The sequence below is a fragment of the Diabrotica virgifera genome, chromosome 3 (assembly GCF_917563875.1).
Source record: "Diabrotica virgifera virgifera chromosome 3, PGI_DIABVI_V3a".
Classification (NCBI taxonomy): Eukaryota; Metazoa; Arthropoda; class Insecta; order Coleoptera; family Chrysomelidae; genus Diabrotica; species Diabrotica virgifera.
In genome coordinates, this window is record NC_065445.1 from 53,252,255 (window position 1) to 53,273,199 (window position 20,945).

General features: G+C 31.0%; 1 protein-coding gene across 1 annotated transcript in view; it reads left to right on the plus strand.

Moving 5' to 3' along the window:
- LOC114349040 (myotubularin-related protein 6) overlaps positions 1 to 20,945 on the plus strand; it is an 81,900-nt gene that overhangs the window by 1,532 nt on the left and 59,423 nt on the right. The window contains exon 3 of the mRNA XM_028299471.2: positions 20,085 to 20,405. Coding sequence (XP_028155272.1) covers positions 20,085 to 20,405 — 321 coding nt within the window. The remainder of the gene's footprint in view (positions 1 to 20,084; positions 20,406 to 20,945) is intronic.

Sequence of the window (20,945 nt, forward strand, 5' to 3'; positions counted from 1 at the left end):
CCTACACCCCACAGGAGGCAATTCGAATATGGACTCGATGCGAGTTTAACCCTTTTGCTCGGGCCATTTAAATACAATGTTAGATTTCCGTGAAGAACATTAGAGTCTCTATTTACTGCTCATACTTCAACTAATATAATAATCGTGTGCTTAAGGCTAGTTATCAAATTTCTTCATTCATCGCTAAAACAGGAAAAAATCAAACTATAGGAGATAATTTAATAAAACTGCCAATATCAGCATTTCTTACAACGGTTCCTGAAAAAGATGACAAAGATGTAAAAGCTATGCCGCTCAGTAACAATTCTGTTACAAGAATAATAGATGGAATGGATAAAGATATTGAAAAACAACTTGTTGAAAAGCTGAAAACAAGAAATTTCTCAGTGCAAATGGGTGAATTAACTTTGAGAGGCAGTATTGATAACTTATATCTTATGCTGCTGATGGTGCCCCTAATATTATGATGCGCAAGAAAAATTCCTGTTAAAGTTGATGAAAGATACGAATCCAGAAATGATTCTTGTGCATTGTGTTATTCATAGAAAAACTTAGTAGATAAAAATATCTTGCCTGTTCTAGGTGACGCACTACATTCCGTAATAAAGTATGTTTATGCTATTAAATCTCAATTGTGAGCGTCTATTCAAACTATTTTGTGAAAAACAAAATGAAGACCAGGTGAAACTTTTACCTCATACTGAACTAAAATGGCTATCTGACTATAACTGCTTGAAAAGACTTATGGAAATGTGTGATACTGTCAGTGATTTTTTAAGAAAGAAACCTTAAATGAAGTATCTGCTGAGTACATCATCATGCTATCATCTACCTACAATCGCTGGTAGAGCATTTGTGAGTTATTTAGCCCAAATCTTTGAAAAACTAAATATATTAAGTAAGCGACTTCAAATAACAAAAAAAACTATTGTCGATGCAAAACGAAGATATTTGGTTTCATTACCCATATTGAGTTATGTCAAAAACCTATTAACAATAAAAACTTCTAACAGTTTCATCTGCTCCAAAAATGTGAAGTAACTGATACTGCTTTACTTGTTATTGTCAATGATCTGAATATTCTATCTGCTGAATTAAGAAAGATTTTCTGATTTAAAACAATTGACTTTACAACATAGATGATGCAGCCAATGTTAGTGGATTTGTCTGATATGGTTCATTCCACCAAGATACGCCTATTTTGGATTATCGCGACAACGAATATTTCAGTGTGCAACATAAGAAGTATGAAAGTAAATGGCTCTAATAATTATTCCATTAAACAGCAATGTAATTTGCAATTTATTTTCGTTCTTCTTATTTTGCACAATAAAATATTCGTTGTTGAAATAATCCAACACAGGCGTATATTCGTGGAATAGGGTATATATCAAATATCAATGGTGAAAGTTCCCAACCTCCTATGTCAATTTGTGGCTATTTTGTTTTGTTATCCTAAATTAAATAAAATATGTATTTTTACTGTTTACAAGCTTCTATGTCATTATTTCATTAATTTTGTTCTGAAGCTATTTCCTTGTGGCATTTTTATGATTAATTATTTATATGGGAAATAAGCCACAATTAAAATGAAAAAAATTATTTTATTAACGTTTCGACGCCCAAATCGGGTGCCGTTGTCAAAATACAAAATATTACTAAAATAAACAAAAGTGTTGGTGCTAAGCAAAAAAATTCTTCTAATAATTTATTTAATCTCACTCATTTATATTGGCAATTCAGACATATATTATACATTTTAAGGTAGAAGACTTTAAAATGATATTGCCAATATTTATGAGTTGCGTTCCTGGGACGACTTACTGAAAGAAAGTTCATTCGATTACATGAAATCAACCCCAACTCAAGAATATCCGTCATAAAAAATTATAGCATGTGATCTGTCTTTAAAAAGACAACCAAATGCAACGACAGTAAAATTCTCGCGTTAGAGACTTCATAGTAAATCACAAGGGAAAACCAGGAAAAACCCTGTGATACTATCCCGACATCGTAAGTATTTGGTCTTACATTAATTTACTCTCAAAAAATAATACCAAATTCTGACTTGTAACATGTTTAAATTATAAATAATATTAATAATACTAGATATATAAGTAATACTAAAATATAAAATATGTACTAGCTCGATATTATTGACTTACTAATCTTGGTATTTTCTTTCTATTGACTTCCTCTTTCAGTATGGGTAACCATATCCTACTGCATTCTACCGAGGAATTTGCGACACAATTGGTTTCATTTAGCATAATTAGAGCCGCTTCTTTGATTCTTCTCTTTTTACTATCTGATTCTTTCAGGACTATACTTGAATCTTTCCACTGAACTCTATGTTCATTATCCCATGCGTGTTGACATATTTGAGATCTCTCAAATTCTCTATTTTTAATATAAGATTGATGTTCACTTATTCTAACGTCTAATGGTCTTGATGTCTCACCTAAATAAAATTGTTCGCATTCACAAGGTATTTTATAAATGCAATTCTTTGTTCTTTCTTGATCATTGTTAGGTTTAGTTTTAGATAGAATAGATCTCAATGTGTTTGTTGTTTTGACTATCCGAGAAACTTAAAACAATAGGAAATAAATTCAACATTTCAACAACATTCAAAACAACAAACATATTGAGATCTATTCTATCTAAAACTAAACCTAACAATGATCAAGAAAGAACAAAGAATTGCATTTATAAAATACCTTGTGAATGCGAACAATTTTATTTAGGTGAGACATCAAGACCAGACGTTAGAATAAGTGAACATCAATCTTATATTAAAAATAGAGAATTTGAGAGATCTCAAATATGTCAACACGCATGGGATAATGAACATAGAGTTCAGTGGAGAGATTCAAGTATAGTCCTGAAAGAATCAGATAGTAAAAAGGGAAAAATCAAAGAAGCGGCTCTAATTATGCTAAATGAAACCAATTGTGTCGCAAATTCCTCGGTAGAATGCAGTAGGATATGGTTACCCATACTGAAAGAGGAAGTCAATAGAAAGAAAATACAGGGTGCGCCAAACCTCTGGTCTTCTTTGATTACGGCTAAACTATGAGATATACAAAAAAATGTTTATAACAAAACTAATGTGTATCAAAGAGGTCTATAATTTAAAATTATTTTCAATTATACAGGGTGAGTCAGAACGACGGTATGAACCAAAGTTGTATTTTTTTAAATGGAACACCCTGTATATTAAATCATTTTTGAATATATTATTTAAAAATATGAAAAATTTGTATAAGGTCTTATAGGCCTAAAGTTAATAATTTTCGAAATATTTACATTTTTATTGAGAAAAATGGTAATATTTATAGGGTTGTGGATTATGTTTCCAAGGAAATAAAAATTTAGGTGATAGGTCAAAGTTTTTAAAATATAGTGTTATTTTAAAATAATTTAATATTTTTTACTTTTAGCCATAAAATATACAGTGTGATCACTATTTGCAAATACAAAATTTTCTCATTTTTTTTAAATGGGACACCCTGTATATTAGTTTTGCGTTTGGTAGTAAATATTACAACCTTTCTTTTGGTATAAGGTTGTATGTACCTAGCATGTTTCGTTTTGTAGATATTTAAAAAAAACTATAGATTTTACGTGTTTGCGGATTTTTTATTTAAAAATTTTTTTGCAAAAAAAATAATTATAATCTGGTTTTAGAAACATACACTAAAATATAAAATATGAAGATAAAAACGTAATTAAAGATTAAAATAAATCGTATGCTAGTACAATTCAATTGAATTTAATAACTTTAAATTATTTTACAAAAAATATTTTACCATATTAATGAATGCATAAATTAGTAACTAAATTAAATAAACAACCAAATTTTAAATCAACCGTAGTAATTTTTCTACTACAGCAACTTTCCTGTACCAAATTAATGGTTAGTTAAATTGTATTTAGTTAAACTTTTAATTTACCTTTTAAATTTACTTACATACATCTTGAGAATATAAAAATTATTATAAAGTATGCTTTGAAACAAATGAATGTTAAATGTATCATCCAAATTATTTATTAATATAAATAGTATTTACTGGTGTCACAAAAACTGGTAATAATTTTGTAGTTGAAATTTTTCTAACAATTTTTTATATTTTAAATTTTAATTTTTTAACCGAAACATTTTTGGATATGACATTTGTTTTGGGCGAAACCATTAGAAATTATTACCAGATTTTGTGACACGAGTAGGTACATAGATACTATTTACTTCTTAATATACTTCCATAACGTTCATTTGTTTCAAAGCATACTTTATACGTTCTCAAGATGTAGGTAAATTAAAAAGTTATTAACTGATCTTACTCGTAAATACAATATAACTAACAATTAATTTGGTATAGGAAAGTTGCTGCGGTAGAAGAATTACTACGATTGATTTAAAATTTGGTTTTTTATTTAATTTAGTAACTAATTTATGTATTCATTAATATGGTAAAATATTTTTTGTAAAATAATTTAAAGTTATTAAATTCAATTGATTTGTACTAGCATACGATTTATTTTAATCTTTAATTACGTTTTTATTTTCATATTTTATATTTTAGTGTATGTTTCTAAAACCAGATCATAATTATTTTTTTTGCAAAAAAATTTTTAAATAAAAAATCCGCAAAAACGTAAAATCTATAGTTTTTTTAAAATATCTACAAAACGAAACATGCTAGGTACATACAACCTTATACCAAAAGAAAGGTTGTAATATTTACTACCAAACGCAAAACTAATATACAGGGTGTCCCATTTAAAAAAAATGAGAAAATTTTGCATTTGCAAATAGTGATCACACTGTATATTTTATGGCTAAAACTAAAAAATATTAAATTATTTAAAAATAACACTATATTTTAAAAACTTTGACCTATCACCTAAATTTTTATTTCCTTGGAAACATAATCCACAACCCTATAAATATTACCATTTTTCTCAATAAAAATGTAAATATTTCGAAAATTATTAACTTTAGGCCTATAAGACCTTATACAAATTTTTCATATTTTTAAATATTATATTCAAAAATGATTTAATATACAGGGTGTTCCATTTAAAAAAATACAACTTTGGTTCATACCGTCATTCTAACTCACCCTGTGTAATTGAAAATAATTTTAAATTATAGACCTCTTTGATACACATTAGTTTTGTTATAAACATTTTTTTGTATATCTCATAGTTTAGCCGTAATCAAAGAAGACCAGAGGTTTGGCGCACCCTGTACCAAGATTAGTAAGTCAATTATATCGAGCTAGTACATATTTTATATTTTAGTATTACTTATATATCTAGTATTATTAATATTATTTATAATTTAAACATGTTACAAGTCAGAATTTGGTATTATTTTTTGAGAGTAAATTAATGTAAGACCAAATACTTACGATGTCGGGATAGTATCACAGGGTTTTTCCTGGTTTTCCCTTGTGATTTACTATGAAGTCTCTAACGCGAGAATTTTACTGTCGTTGCATTTGGTTGTCTTTTTAAAGATATATCACATGCTATAATTTTTTATGACGGATATTCTTGAGTTGGGGTTGATTTCATGTAATCGAATGAACTATCTTTCAGTAAGTCGTCCCAGGAACGCAACTCATAAATATTGGCAATATCATTTTAAAGTCTTCTACTTTAAAATGTATAATATATGTCTGAATTGCCAATATAAATGAGTGAGATTAAATAAATTATTAGAAGAATTTTTTTGCTTAGCAACAACACTTTTGTTTATTTTAGTAATATTTTGTATTTTGACAACGGTACCCGATTTGGGCGTCGAAACGTTAATAAAATTATTTTTTTCATTTTAATTGTGGCTTATTTCCCATATAAATAATTAATTTCATTAATTAGCTTATAGATGGCCATATATGAAACAACAACATATGAGCTTGTAAACAGTAAAAATACATATTTCTCTTTAATTTTAGGGTAACAAAACAAATTATCCAAAAATTGACATAGGAGGTTGGGAACTTTCACCATCGATATGCAGTATCAAGAAGAAGTCAGAGAATTTCGAAATAATGAGTCAGTGACAAATTTTTTTTAAAATAAAAGGAGCGATGGCATGGCTTTCTGAGGAAATAGGAGTCAAATACCCAAATTCAACCAAATGTGCAAGAAAGCTATTGCTACCGTTTCCATCTTCATATTTAGCTAAATGTAGATTTAGTGCAGTAAATGATTTACTGGTAAAGAAAAGAAATCTGCTCGATATAACACAACGTGGAGACTTGAGACTGAAGTTAAGGGAATTGGAACCTAATATAAAATATCTGGGCAGCAAATCTCAACTAAATTAAAATAAATTAATTAGAGAAATCTGGAAAATTAATACTGCAATTTGAATTCGAATTTCTCATTAGGTATATGTTTTAAAAAATTGACTTACTCTCTTTCTTTACAAATTTCGTAGTGATTTCTTGATAAAACCTAACATATTCAATTTTTTAATATTAAAAAATATGTATGTTACATAGGAGGCAATAAGATTTTAGAATGACTAAGGTGGGGCATGACACAAAAAAGGTTGGGAAACACTGTCTAGCTGAATAGGTTGAGCAGTGGGGAGCTGTTTGTCTCAAGTTGGTCATTCAGAATTATTATATCTGTATTTTTTAATTTATTAATTTCCATAGAATCTAATAAAGATAGCTTAAGTATTTTATTTTGAATATGAAGAATTTGAAATTGTTCATTAAAAGAATGATTATGATCTAGAACAGGGGTTCTCAACATTTTAGCAACTGCGTACCACCTAAAATATTTTGAAGATTTTGGCGTACCACCAAACACCGATGGGGGGAGGCATGGAATGGAAGAAACCCCCCCCCCCCATTCCTTTTTTTTTCTATCAAAAATATGTACATTAGTTTGTCTTATTTTAATTAAATAACTAATATAACTTTATATTTAATTATTCATTCACTTTTCCAAGCCTTTATCAAGACAACAATAAATATAATTATTTGTCAAATGTTTTTTTATTTTTTATTTAAAAATATACAGATATACGTTTATTAATAAAATTTTGACAGTAAAGGAAAAATATAACAATTATGCACATTACTGTTTATTAATCATAGCTAGATACACAAAATGGTAGGGGAGCCCAAGCGGGGATTTTTGCAGTTACTCGAGCGCGTCAGATTATTACATGGGGAGAAACCTTGTTCCCTGAAAATGTACCTCTACCATATATTGGCTCTTAATGCAGGGGAGTTCGTTAAGGGGGGGCCGAAAAAAAATATATCCTTAAAAAAACTCGAAATCGTCAGATTAAGATAAGGTAAGTTAAGTACATGCAAAAGAGTGTATATTTCAAAAATCTGACGATTTGAGCGGGGCATAAGGAAATGGGTGAATCCAAAGTTTCACAAGAAAAAAGCGAAGATTTCGTGAAATAAATGACATATCGAAAAACTAAAAAATACGTACTCAATATTTTTCAAAAATTTATCGAATGATACCAAACACAACTTCCCACGGAGAGGGGTGGTGGGTAAATTTAATATTTTAAATACGAATCCCGCGATATTTCGCGAAATGAACATCAGATTGAAAAACTGAAAAATACACTTATTAAATATTTTTAAAAAAGCTATCGAATGGCACCAAACACGACCCCTCACGGAGGTGGGGTGGGGGTTACTTTAAAATCTTAAATGGGAGCCCCATTTTTTATTGCAGATTTGAATCCCTTATGTAAAAATAAGTAACTTTTATTCGATACATTTTTTGGAATTATGGATAGATGGCGCTATAATCTAAAAAAAAAAACGTTTGCTGGAAATGGAGAATTAAATTAAAAATGGAAAGTCCCCACTAAAATGGAAAACTTTACTTAACTTTTTTTTTGGTTTTAGGACCTACTCTTCACAACCCAATAGGTCTCCATAACGCTCGAGTGACTGCACATTGAGCATAGTTTGCTCCCCTACCAAAAATATAATAGTGCAATATTATCCAATTCGTACAAACTATCAGCCAAAAAAAATACAAATCAATAAAAGTCAGCATTAGTTATTGTATATCGAGAATGCGAAGCTTGTTGCAGTTTGCCTGTGATTAAAGTGTCAATTGCATGAGTAATTGTACTTAATTTTATTCCTCTTGAACACTTCTTAGTCTGTTTCTCTCAATTTGTATATTTATTTTTGTATACAATAGTTCAGAAAAACCAGTCTCACACAAGTAACTAGAGACAAGTGGCATCAAAAACAGCATACATAACTTGCCGGAAGAGCATTAGATACTCCAGTTTACACCCGATCCAGAAGTCAATTAAAGATTTCTCTTTAAAACTGCCTTTCACAGAACTAACTATCTTCTGTTATATCGGTAAATGTTTCCTGCAATTCCAAGTCATTTGGTGAAATCCTGCAAAAGGATTTCTGATCCAGTTAAATTTGGAATAATCTTCAGAGAAATATTTAATAAAACTTTCTTGAAGAGATTCCAAGTGAAAAATTACCTATATCAGCAACCACATCTGATATTGGATATATGTATTTCGTTTTCTTCAAAAAATGATGCCACCGTAGGAAATACAGACATTCTTCCCCTGTATTTGAAAACATGAAGAAATTATTCCCGGTATTTAAGAAACGCAGACGGAGGCCCGGGCCCAGCGCAATCGCTTGTTTCACACACGCCCCCACGCGACGCGTACCACCTGAAATCTTCCCCCGTACCACCGGTTGGGAACCCCTGATCTAGAAGGTGAAGTAGGTACTTGAAAGAAAACTTAGATGTTTTGAGAGGAAAATCCCCAGAAGAATATTTGGTAATCAGATTTTTGTAGAAGAAATATGTAGAAGAAATCAGATTTTTGGGTATGACTTTTGATAAAAAGTTAACTTGGAAGACACACATCCAACAGCTAAAAAAATCATGTCTACCAGGTATAAATTTACTACGATCACTTACCTACAGAAACTGGGGTGCTGATTATTCAAGTTTAATACTTATTTACAAATCCATAATTAGATCAAAACTTGATTATGGATCCATTGTCTATAATTCTTCCAAAAAAACCCATTTAAAATCACTAGATACTATCCAAAATACTTGTCTACGTATTTCTTTAGGCGCTCACTATACAAGTCCTATTCAAAGCCTCTATTGGGAAACTGGAGAATTTCCTCTTCGTTTTAGAAGACAATATCTGAGCCTATCTTACGCAGCTGCAGTGTCATCAAACCGTAATAATCCAGTACTACATAACGTTTTCGCTGATCGATTTACAAATAAATTTCAACAATCACATCAAATTGATCATCCTTTTTACTTCCGTATACAATTATACTTATCCAAATTAAACTTCCAATTTCCAAAAACTTACGATACCTCTTCAATCCAGATTCCTGCACCATGGACAATACCTCTTCCTACTATCGATATCAGTCTAACAAACCTAAGAAAATCAGAGATATCATCAATCGTCATAAAACAAAAATTTCATACACTATTAAATAGATATAGCAATACCTACAACGTGTACACCGATGCGTCAAAAAATGAAGACAGAGTTGGAGCGGCAATTTATACCGAAGACTTCGCAGTAAGTTTCAAGTTGCCGTCAACTACCACCATTTTTTCGGCTGAATTATTCGCAATCCTAAAAGCACTATCGTTAATACAAAACAAAAACAGAGAAAAGTGCATAATAATCACAGATTCTCTAAGTTCATTATCCTCACTAACTCAATTATATTGTGACAATCCCCTACTACTTCTGATTAAAAAAGAGCTTAAAAACATTTCAAATAAGAACATCCAAGTTCACTTTTTATGGGTGCCTTCTCATGTCGGAATTGAAGGTAATGAAGTAGTAGATAAATTAGCTAAAAGTGCCTCAACTAACCCTGTGTCCGAAGAAAGTAACAAATTGGTACAAAACGATTTAAAACCACTCTTAAAACAAAAAATAATTCAAAATTGGCAACAAACTTGGAACAACACCCCATCAAGGTTATACGAAGTCAACAAACACCCACATCTTTGGAAACCAAAAATAAAAGACAGAAGAGAACAAGTGATACTTACCCGTCTCCGAATCGACCATACAAGACTTACTCATGACTATTTACTACAACACAAAAATAAACCAGTGTGTGAAGTGTGCAACAGTGAACTAACGGTAAAACATTTTTTAATACAGTGTCCCAAATATAACAGTGAACGACGGAAGTATAACATACCCGACTCCCTAAAAGATGCCCTAGAAGAAAATACACATACAAAAAAAATATGTTCGTACCTTAAAGACTGTCAATTACTTCAAAAGATTTAAAAACCATATTGTAACACACATATCTTTATTAACTTATGTATACACATTGTTTATATAAATTATAGTTACATTAACCTAAATGCGCTAATGACCCTGCGTGGTCGATGCGTTATAATAATAAAAAAAAAAAAAAAAAAAGAATATTTGGACCTTATCATGACCCTAATATCAACCAATACTGAATGAGAAGAAATGCAGAGGTCAAGCAGATGTATAGGGCGAGCAAATTAGTCGAAGAATTTAAATCTCAGCATCTAAGATGGCTGGCCACGTCCATAGACTCCCTAATAACTACCTTGCCAAGTTGATCTGGGAGGAAGCCCCCACAGGGAGAAGGCACTTAGGACAATATATGTGTAGGATTCGTTAAAGGCAATCGTAATAAAAGTCCGTGTGATTTTGTGGTGATTTTTGTGTGTGTGATTTAAAAGTTTTAATTATTAAAATAGGCAACTAAAATTATAGATACTATTAAATTGACGAAATGTAAAAGTGTTTGTGTAATTGCGATTTACGTGTTTTTGTTCTTACAAAAAGAAATGTATTTGGAGATAATTGCGTCTAATCAATATTATAACCGGCTTGTCATAATACCAATACCCGTCTTAAAGCGTCTTTTTCGATTATCCCAAATAACACGTCTGTCGTGGTTCTGATGTTAAAATCGACTGCCTATCGAATCCCCACGCTAAATAAAATTTTCTTACTGCTAATCTCCCTCTTCTGATGGTTTAATTGGCTTTCGTGAGAACTAACCTATTAAAATTTGTTCAAAGGGCTCTACTTGTTATTTTTATGTCTTAAGGATGATTGAAAATAAACACAATCTTCTAACCGCCACCCGTTGATTGGTTCCACCCATCTGTCCACACATCTGTCACTGTGGGCGTCGACGGACGCTCGCTTCGTGTGTGTAATAATAATTAAAGAAAAAATATATACAGGAATCTTAAAAATTAAGATAAAATATTTACAATTCTACTACCTGGACTAATCATCATGGACTAACTATCATGGACGACTGTTCGAGATGGAAGCGAGTTGTGCAGTCAGCCAATACCTACTCCGGGTTGTAGTGCTACCGGAAGAAGAAGGTGAAGTACGTACATAAAATCTGCTCTTCTATTATTGAAAGCCCTTTTGTGTTCTGCTATACATTTGTTAAAGGTTCTGCCAAATATACAGATATTCTTCTTCTTCTTTTAGTGCCTATTCGTTTCGAATATTGGCGATCATTCTGGCTATAATTATTTTATTAACTGATGCTTTAAATAGATTAGTTGTTGTTGTGGAAAACCATTTCCTCAGGTTCTTTAACCATGACTATGCCATAACCATACAGTTATAATTATGAATATTTTATAGGAATATTAATTATTGTTTTATAGGAATATTATATTATGTTTATGATGTATAAGTATAAACTTACGTGCATAGAAATCGGCCCACTTAAAAATTTGGTCATTTTTGATGACTCGTATTTCCTAAACCTGTTGACCGATTTAAGTGATTTCTTGAACATGTTATAGCCTGATTCTTTAACAATACTACCGTAATAATGTTGTTGCTAAACAGGTAAATTTTCATTGTATACCGGCAGTGGCGGCTCGTGATTTTTACAATAGGGGAGGCTATACCTAACTGTAAAATATCTAAAATCTAAAATATCAAAAACGTAATTTAAGGCTCCATTTTTTGACCATTTTTTATTTACATTTCATAATATCATCATAATTCATAATTTCATGATATCATATCGTTTTAAAAATAGTTAGTCTAATTGTAAAAGTTTAATACCAAAGTTTGTGTCGTTTATTTGTTAACAATTCCATCTATTTGTAAATAGATACCTATACATATCAAAATAAATACAGATTTGAAGTTTTGCAGTCCATACATAATGAAGCTTCAAATTTTTTAAGATACTCAACTGAATTTTTTTAATTCTAAACGCGGCCTACTGCGAATTCAAAAACACGATAAATTACCGATATTTTGCTTTGAGTTAGAGATATCGGAAAAAGTTATTTGAGCAAGTTGTTCCAAATATTATTATAACCCCACATACCAAATTGCATAACAAAATTCGCACTTTTAGATTTTTCATTATTTTTAGTCAGGGCCCTAAAATTCGTTGTCCCGAGACGCACGCAACCACGCAACGGAGCCGAGAAGCTACTCTGCCTCCCTTGGTATATCTCCGGGCAGCATGTGATGGCGCCGTAGATGCCACTGTTAGGAGACCGGGTCTCCTTAAACGTCCGCTGCGCTGCACGGAGCATTAGCAACGGAGACTGCTGGGCTTCTCGGCTCCGTCCATGCATCTCGGGATAACCCAGGGTCCTGGCTACAATAATATTTAATAAAACTGAGACGCGATCATGCGTTCTAATGCTAATGCTCCGTACGTATGGATAATTAGTGATAATATGGAATTTACACGTTGTATAATAGTGAGAGTGCTTATTGTTTTCGCGATTCATAATAAACAAAACAGTGTAGAGTGTGTAAAATATTTATGGGGAGGCTGAGCCTCCCTTGCCTCTTCTGACGAGCCGCCACTGTATACCGGGTGTACCAATCAAACTGTGTTTTCTCAAAGTTCGCATCACCCTGTGGAATATTGTAGCATGTATAAAATACTGAAATTAAAACCCCACTATAGCCTCAGGTTTTCTTAACATTTTGTTTCTTGATTCATTCGTTTATGTTAGATAATAAAAAAGTTAGGTACTTTAACAACTAGACATGTTCTTCATCAATACGCGGTGTTTCTAAATAAGTGCGACAAATTTTAAGGGGTAATTCTGCATGAAAAAATAAACGACAGTTGGCTTGATAAACGTTTTCCGCAAATGCTTTGTTTGCGAGATACGGGATGTTAAATTTTTTCTTACAAACTAACGATTTATTTATTGCTTTAAAACCAGTTGAGATATGCAAATGAAATTTGGTAGGTTTTAAGAGATAGTTATTACGAATTTTTTGACATAAAATTAAGAATTTAATATTCACCATTGGCGTGCATACGGGTAATATGACCGATCATATAACCCGTATGTACGCCAATGGTGAATATTCCATTCTTAATTTTATGTCAAAAAATCCCCAATAACTATCTCTTAAAACCTACCAAATTTCATTTGCATATCTCAACTGGTTTTAAAGCAATAAATAAATCGTCAGTTTGTAAGAAAACATCCAACATCCCGTATCTCGGAAACGAAACATTTGCGGACATACGTTTATTATGCCAACTGTCATTATTTTTTCATGCAGAATTACCCCTTAAAATTTATCGCACTTATTTAGAAACACCGTGTATTGATGAAGAACATTCTAGTTATTAAACTACCTAACTTTTTCATTATCCAACATAAACGAATGAATCAAGAAACAGAATGTTAAAAAACCTGAGGCTATAGTTGGGTTTTAATTTCAGTATTTTATATATTCTAGAATATTCCACAAGGTGATGCGAACTTTAAGAAAAAAACACAGTTTGATTGGTACACCCAGTATATAATGAAAATTTACCTGTTTAGCAACAATATTATTACAATGGTATTGTTAAAGAATTAGGCTATAACATGTTAAAAAAATCACTTAAATCGGCCAACAGGTTTAGAAAATATGAGACATCAAAAATGACCAAATTTTTAAGCGGGCCGATTTCTATGCACGTAAGTTTATTTCTTATTGATGGTTATTTCTATATTTCCTGAAATTAGGTGTAGGTAAGGTATGAATTAAAGGCATTATTTATTTACAATATTCCACCAGTCTGGTGAAGTTCCATGCCAATCAAGCACTTTCAATTGATTGTCCAGATTTTACATTTACTGTAGATCAAAGGGAAAATACGTAATATCCCCATTTCTCTGCAAAGTAGTCGAAACAAACTTGGTATTTTTAGGTGTCTAATAAGGTTCTTATTTATGAATAGGGCAGTCAATGAGGATATTTGGCTCCGAATTCCATCCTACTACATCTATTTACTTGATATTTTCAGAGTAAGTAGGCAATAGCTCAAGAAACAAAGTCTACCCTATGCCGATGTGTGCTTTTATCTTGGGGGTGGTTCCCACCCCTTCTCGAGGGTGGAAAATTTTTTGGTTAAAATAACCACGGAAGTGGTTAGAGAACCGAATTCTAAGCAAAAACTGTTCTATAATTTTTTTTGAAAACTCAATAATTTTTGAGTTATTCGTGGTTGAAAATTGGCAATTTTCATTGAAAAATGACACCTACCTTAGGGTTTTTTGCGAATACCTACCTTAAAAACTATCATCTAACAAAAAAAACTATATAAAATATTTTTGTAGCTTTATAAAAAAAACAAAGAGACTCGTTCCTTCATAAATCTATTTATAATACAAAAAGAGATATTGGTAGGTGAGAAGAGTTTGTTTTTTTTTGTGCATGTTCAAATCGGTGCATTCAACTTGAAATAACATAGAAACGGTCGATTTTAGGTGTATAATGCTACCAATACCTTTTATAGTGCTTGAAAAGACCTTTAAAATGAGCAATATTAAATGTCGATTACATTCAACCTAAGCGAGATATGCTGCAAAATATTGATGACTAATGTATTTAAAAAAAATGGAAAGTATATTTTTAACTCCTCATCCATCAGAATTTAAATACTTTTTATTATAGTGTTTCTTTGTTCAAAAAGTTAGACGAGTTTAAAATGAATGGTTTTTGAAAAAAATAAGATCAAATTATAGAGCGCATTTTTAAATTTTTTTGAAAATCTCTTTTTCTCTATGTAACTCGAAAATGATGAGAGATACGAAAAAAAGATACCCAACAAAAATGTAGGGTTTTTTAAAAAAAAAAATTTTGTTTTTGTTTTTCATTACTGTATCTCTTATTTTTTTTTCAAGTTACAGGGAGAAAAAGGAAGATTTTTAAGAAAATTTAAAAATGCGCTCTATAATTTGATCTTATTTTTTTTCAAAAACCATTCATTTTAAACCCGTCTAACTTTTTTAACATAGAAACAACACTATAATAAAAGGTATTGTAGAAGGAAAACGATGCATTTAAATTCTGGTGGATGAGGGGTTAAATTTACTTCTCATTTTTTCTTAAAATATATTAGTCATCAATTTTTTTGAAGCGTATCTCGCTTAGTTTGAATATAATCGACATTTAATATTGTTCATTTTAAAGGTCTTTTCAAGCACTACAAAAGGTATTAATAGCATTATACACCTAAAATCGACCGTTTCTGTTATTTCAAGTTGAATAGGTACACCGATTTGAGCATGCACCAAAAAAACAAACTCTTCTCACCTACGATATCTCTTTTTGTATTATAACTAGAAGATCTATGAAGCAATGAATCTCTTTGTTTTCTTATAAGCTACAAAAATGTTTTATATAGTTTTTTTTAGTGAGATGCGCAGTTTTTAAGATACATATTCGCCGGAAGAAACCGTCCGAAAAGGTGTCATTTTTTACTGAAAATGGCCAATTTTCAACCACGAATAACTCAAAAAGTATTGAGTTTTCAAAAAAAAATATACAACAGTTTTTGCATAGAATTAGAGTCCATAGCCACTTCCGTGGTTATTTTAACCGAAAATTTTCCACCCCCGAGAAGGGGTGCGAACCACCCCCAAGATAAAAGCGCACATCGGCATAGGGTAGACTTTGAATTAGGAGATAAGTAGAGGCAAGGCCCAAATTTTCATTAAAATCCATGCAGTAGGATAGAATTCGGAGGTAATATCCTATTCTTGCTCCCATTGACTGGCGTAGAAATGAATGAATGAGATTTACTTTATGTTTATAGTTACTTATTCTTTAATGACTTCTGAAAATAATTATATGTCTGTAATTAACTTTTAACTAGTGCAACTAGAAGCAACATTTGCTTCACTTTAATACATAATTCATTTATGTTTTTAATATGTTTTCAAGATTAATTAATATTTTTGGCAATTTTTGTGAGTTTCTAAAATTATTACTGACTAACGTTGTACATTTCTCTCATTTCAACTGTTCTATTTTGCTGTAAACAAATGTAATTTTTTCTTTAACGTGTGTTTCTTTTTTTTTGTATGTTAGATAATATAATGACAACCAATTTTTTTTCTTGATTTTTGGACAAAATATTTAACAGGTTTTGAAGAAGAATAACCACAAGATAGATTTTTTTAAGATATTAACTAATTCATGATAGATCTCCTGATCATGTGATACCATAATTTTATAGCTCTTAATTTTAATGTAATCACCTACTTCGAATTAGAATTTTTTTACAACAGTATGAAGATAGCCACTGTATTTACGTTACTAAAATATTAATGGTCAGGTGTTAAGAGTAACTAAGTATTAGTTTATGTAAATAAATGTATGCAATAAAGTAAATATTTAAAGCGTTTAAAAGTGCAAAAAGTGTTAAATGTTTGTGGTATTATATCTTTCCCAAGTTAATGGTATCTTCAACAATACTATATTTAGTAACGTTTAAGATTACATTTGTGGTTTTGGTTTTTGATATAAAGCCACAGCTAAGATAGTATAATACATATTAATTTTTAAGGTAATAGGAAACGGGTTGTTCATTTAAATGAACTTTTATTTACATTTAATTTATTTATGCTATATAGGTTGCATTTAAATCGAAACACCTACTGAGTTTACATCATCCTTATGTTATATCCTATATCTTCTTAGCCTTCTGTGGTCCATTTTTGGACATACGTCTCTCCTAGTGATTTAAAATTTCCTGAAAAATTGGGTACAGGAAAAAAACCTGTTTTTTTCCGGAAAAAAAACAGGAAAAAAGGAAAAATACGCAAAAATTGAAATTTGTTACAATATACTAAACAAATTCTGCATTCCGTATTAAAATCGATAAATTTGTAGAATTGGATAAATCTATATTGTCAGAAGTGCCTTTTGTCTTTAATTATAAAAGACACAATATTAAATATTCTCCAACAAGTTGACCAGACTAGTTCTCGTATCGAAAGCTTGCTAAAATATGTTGAAGAACGCTACGAATTTTGTTCTAAGTAGATTCACTTTGCAGCCAATTTTCTTGGTGCTCGCTTTAAAGGAGAACAATTGAATGAAGACCAACTAATGGAAACTATAGACTTACATTTCTGAAATGGCTCATTCACTAAATCTAGATGTAGCGAAGGTGGTGGCAAATCTGGCCCAATTTAGAACAAAAACTGGATTCTTTTGGTCTAAATTCTTTATGGGATAGTGCGAATAATACTCATCCCGTTATATGGTGGCAATGTTTGTGTACATCGCAGCCACTTATGCCAATTGCCTCCCGAATTTTAAATGGATCTCCATCTTCCGCCTCTTCAGAAACTGGTCTTTACATAGCCTCACACGTACAAGCAAATGAAATATATTATCACAGGATAAAATTCAGAAGTTGTTGCTATTCATTTAAATTTGGTTATAAACGAAAAACAGATATTCATTTACGATGCTAGACCAGATCCACTTTTAGAAGAAACTGACAAAAATCATGTTGTAATCCATACATATTATATATTATACTAATACGTCGCTAAAGAGTTCTAAAAACAACTTTTTTATATAAAAGTAGACTAAAAATCTAAAAATTAAAGGAATAAAGCAGAAAACACAAAAAATCGCCGATATAACTTAATTAACCTATGAAATGCCAGTAGTGTCAAAATTTCATAAATGTCATTAGTGTCAAAATGTCATAACAGTGGAGTAAACTTGCCTGAGGTTGGACCAATTACAAACAAGCATTACGGCGCGGTAAATTTGAATTGCTCCTATTGGTTTAAAAAAGACCATAGATACTAATAAGTCTAAATAGTCCATTGAAATGTTACAATTAGTGTGCATTTCTTAGAGGAGTCAATTTTATTTTTTTAATGTGTAGGGGGATTCAGTAGAAGCTTAAGTTCAAGTTTTTGGGGTTGAGGCCCTTGTCCCCCGGCCGCCATCTTGGAAAAAGAGGTGCAAAGGGCTTTCGCGCTGTATCTCGTAAACTAGCTACCTTACAGAAAATTAAATTTCACACAAAATGAAGCAAATTAAATTTTCTACAATTCTATATCTATTACTTTTTATCGTAAAGTGACCAACAAAAAAGTTATAAACAAAAATAAGAGAAAATTTTGTAAGAAATTTCCTTTTGGAGGTTATAACTTTTTTACGTTCATTTCACAATAAAATAACATCATAGCGATTTTGTAGAGGATTTTTCAATAAACAATTTTCACTATAAAGTTGTTTAATTTTATTTATTATCTAGGTTTTACAGCGCTCCAAACTTGACCAGATTCTCGAATTCTCGTAGAAAAATAATGCTTTTCTATCTATATATTAGACGAGCGGCATTAACCGTTATGCCAACCACGAAAATCAAATTTAAGGTGAATGATCAATTTTGGTCTATTTTTATGTTTTCGAGGTCGCTGAATCCGAATATGAAGTTTATTTTTATCTAGAGTTGGTGGAACATGTTAAAAAAATAAATTTTATACAAAAATGCCAAAAATCAATTTTGATGATTTTTCAAATTTACCTCGCTGTATCTTTGGTCGCTGTAAATATTTCCTTTTAAAAATTTTACTGTGCCACCTTTGAAGTATGTAGATAACAATGAAATTTGTCCAAAATGTTTAAACACATTAAAAAAGGAGTTGTTAATTTATTAACATTTTGTCATCATATTTCGTTAGTTTCATGTTTACTTAAAAAAGTTGATTGACAAACTTTTTAGTTTATAATTTTAACCAACACAACAATAAAATATAGTTTATGAAGAAGTTTTCTGGAAAATTTAAGTCAAAATATATAATAGAAAAAAAGCTATGTTACTTCATATACAAGCGGCACACCCCAAAAAACGCTTATATCTCGAGATCCTGACCACGGTGTGGTGAATGGCTAATTTTTATCATACTTTATGATTTTGATATAAAAAATTATTTTTTTGCTCTGCTTAAGAATTTTGCATTTTGCGGTTGCGTCATTCTTCTTCTGAAGCGGCGAATTTGTCCTCAAACAACTTCTTGGGCCTTTTCTATATATGCTTAGAGTTATAAGTTTTATAGTGGGAAGAAAGGTCAAAAACAGAATAATAATAGCATAGGAATGTTAAAATCATAATAAATTGTATGAATAAAAAATATATATAGATATAAAAGTAAGCCTAACTTTTGTTTTTATTGTATCCCTATGAGCATTCGAGAATCTGGTCAAGTTTGGAGCGCTGTAAAACCTATATAAATAAACAGAATTAAACAACTTTATAGTGGAAATTGTTCGCTGAAAAACCCTCTACAAAATTGCTATAATGTTATTTTATTTTAAAATGAACTGAAAAAAAGTTATAACATCCAAAATGAAACTTGTTATAAATAATTTACATATTTTTGGTTATATATTTTTTGTTGGTCACTTGACGATAAAAAGTAATAGAAACAAAATTGTAGAAAATTTAATTTGCTACATTTTATGTTTAATTAGATTTTCCGTAGGGTTGGTAGTTTACGAGATATAGCGCGAAACCCCTTTGCACCCCATTCCCAAGATGGCGACCGGGGGACAAGGATGGCGACCCCAAAAACTTGAACTTAAGCTTCTACTGATCCCCCCTACACATTAAAGAAATAAAATTGACTCCTCTAACAAATGCAAGGTACTGCCTAAAAAATGTAACATTTTAATGGACTAAAAGAAATTTTAATTTTCTGATAAAACTGAGTACCTATATTTTTTTCAGATTCATCATATGCATATTGCAAGTCTAGAAAAACTCCCACTTTCCACAACTGGTTCTCCTCTTCTAATACGAACAAAAACCTTCTTGTCTGTGACCTTTGTGATACCCAAGGAAAGAGATTGTCACAGCGTTTACGTCACCCTACAACAACTGTCACAACCGGCGAAAGTCGATCAGTTGTATTGTTTTTCATATACACCTCCTATAGAAGAAATCCAGAGACCCGTGGGGTGGAGTTTTCATGATCTGCAATCTGAATACCAAAGAATGGGAGTGCCAAATGAGCAATGGTGTTTGACAAATTTGAACAAAGGTTATGAAGTAAGTATAGTTTTTTAGTTGAAAGTGTTAGTTTTTTATTAGCTGCGCTACATTTTTTGAGTCTATCTAACTGTTTCAAAATGATTTTTCTCCATTAAAAATATATAATGTTAAAGTGTCAAATTTACTTTTAGGGCAGTCAATGAGGGCATTTAGCTCCGAATTCCATCCTACTACATCGATTTATTTGATATTTTCACAGTACGTAGGGAATAGCTCAAGAAACAAAGTCTACCCTATATACTGTGGCGCTTTTATCTTGGGGGTGGTTCCCACCCCTGGTCGGGGGTGAAAAATGTTTTGGTTAAAATAGCCACGGAAGAGGTTAGATAACCTAATTTTAAGCAAAAACTGTTCTATAATTATTTTTCGAAAACTCGATACTTTTTGAGTTATTCGTGGTTGAAAATTGGCCATTTTCATTGAAGAATGACACCTTTTCGGACGGATTTTTGCGAATACCTTAAAAACTATGCATCTAACCAAAAAACTATAAAAAGTATTTCTGTAGTTTATAAAAAAACAAAGAGATTCGTCCGT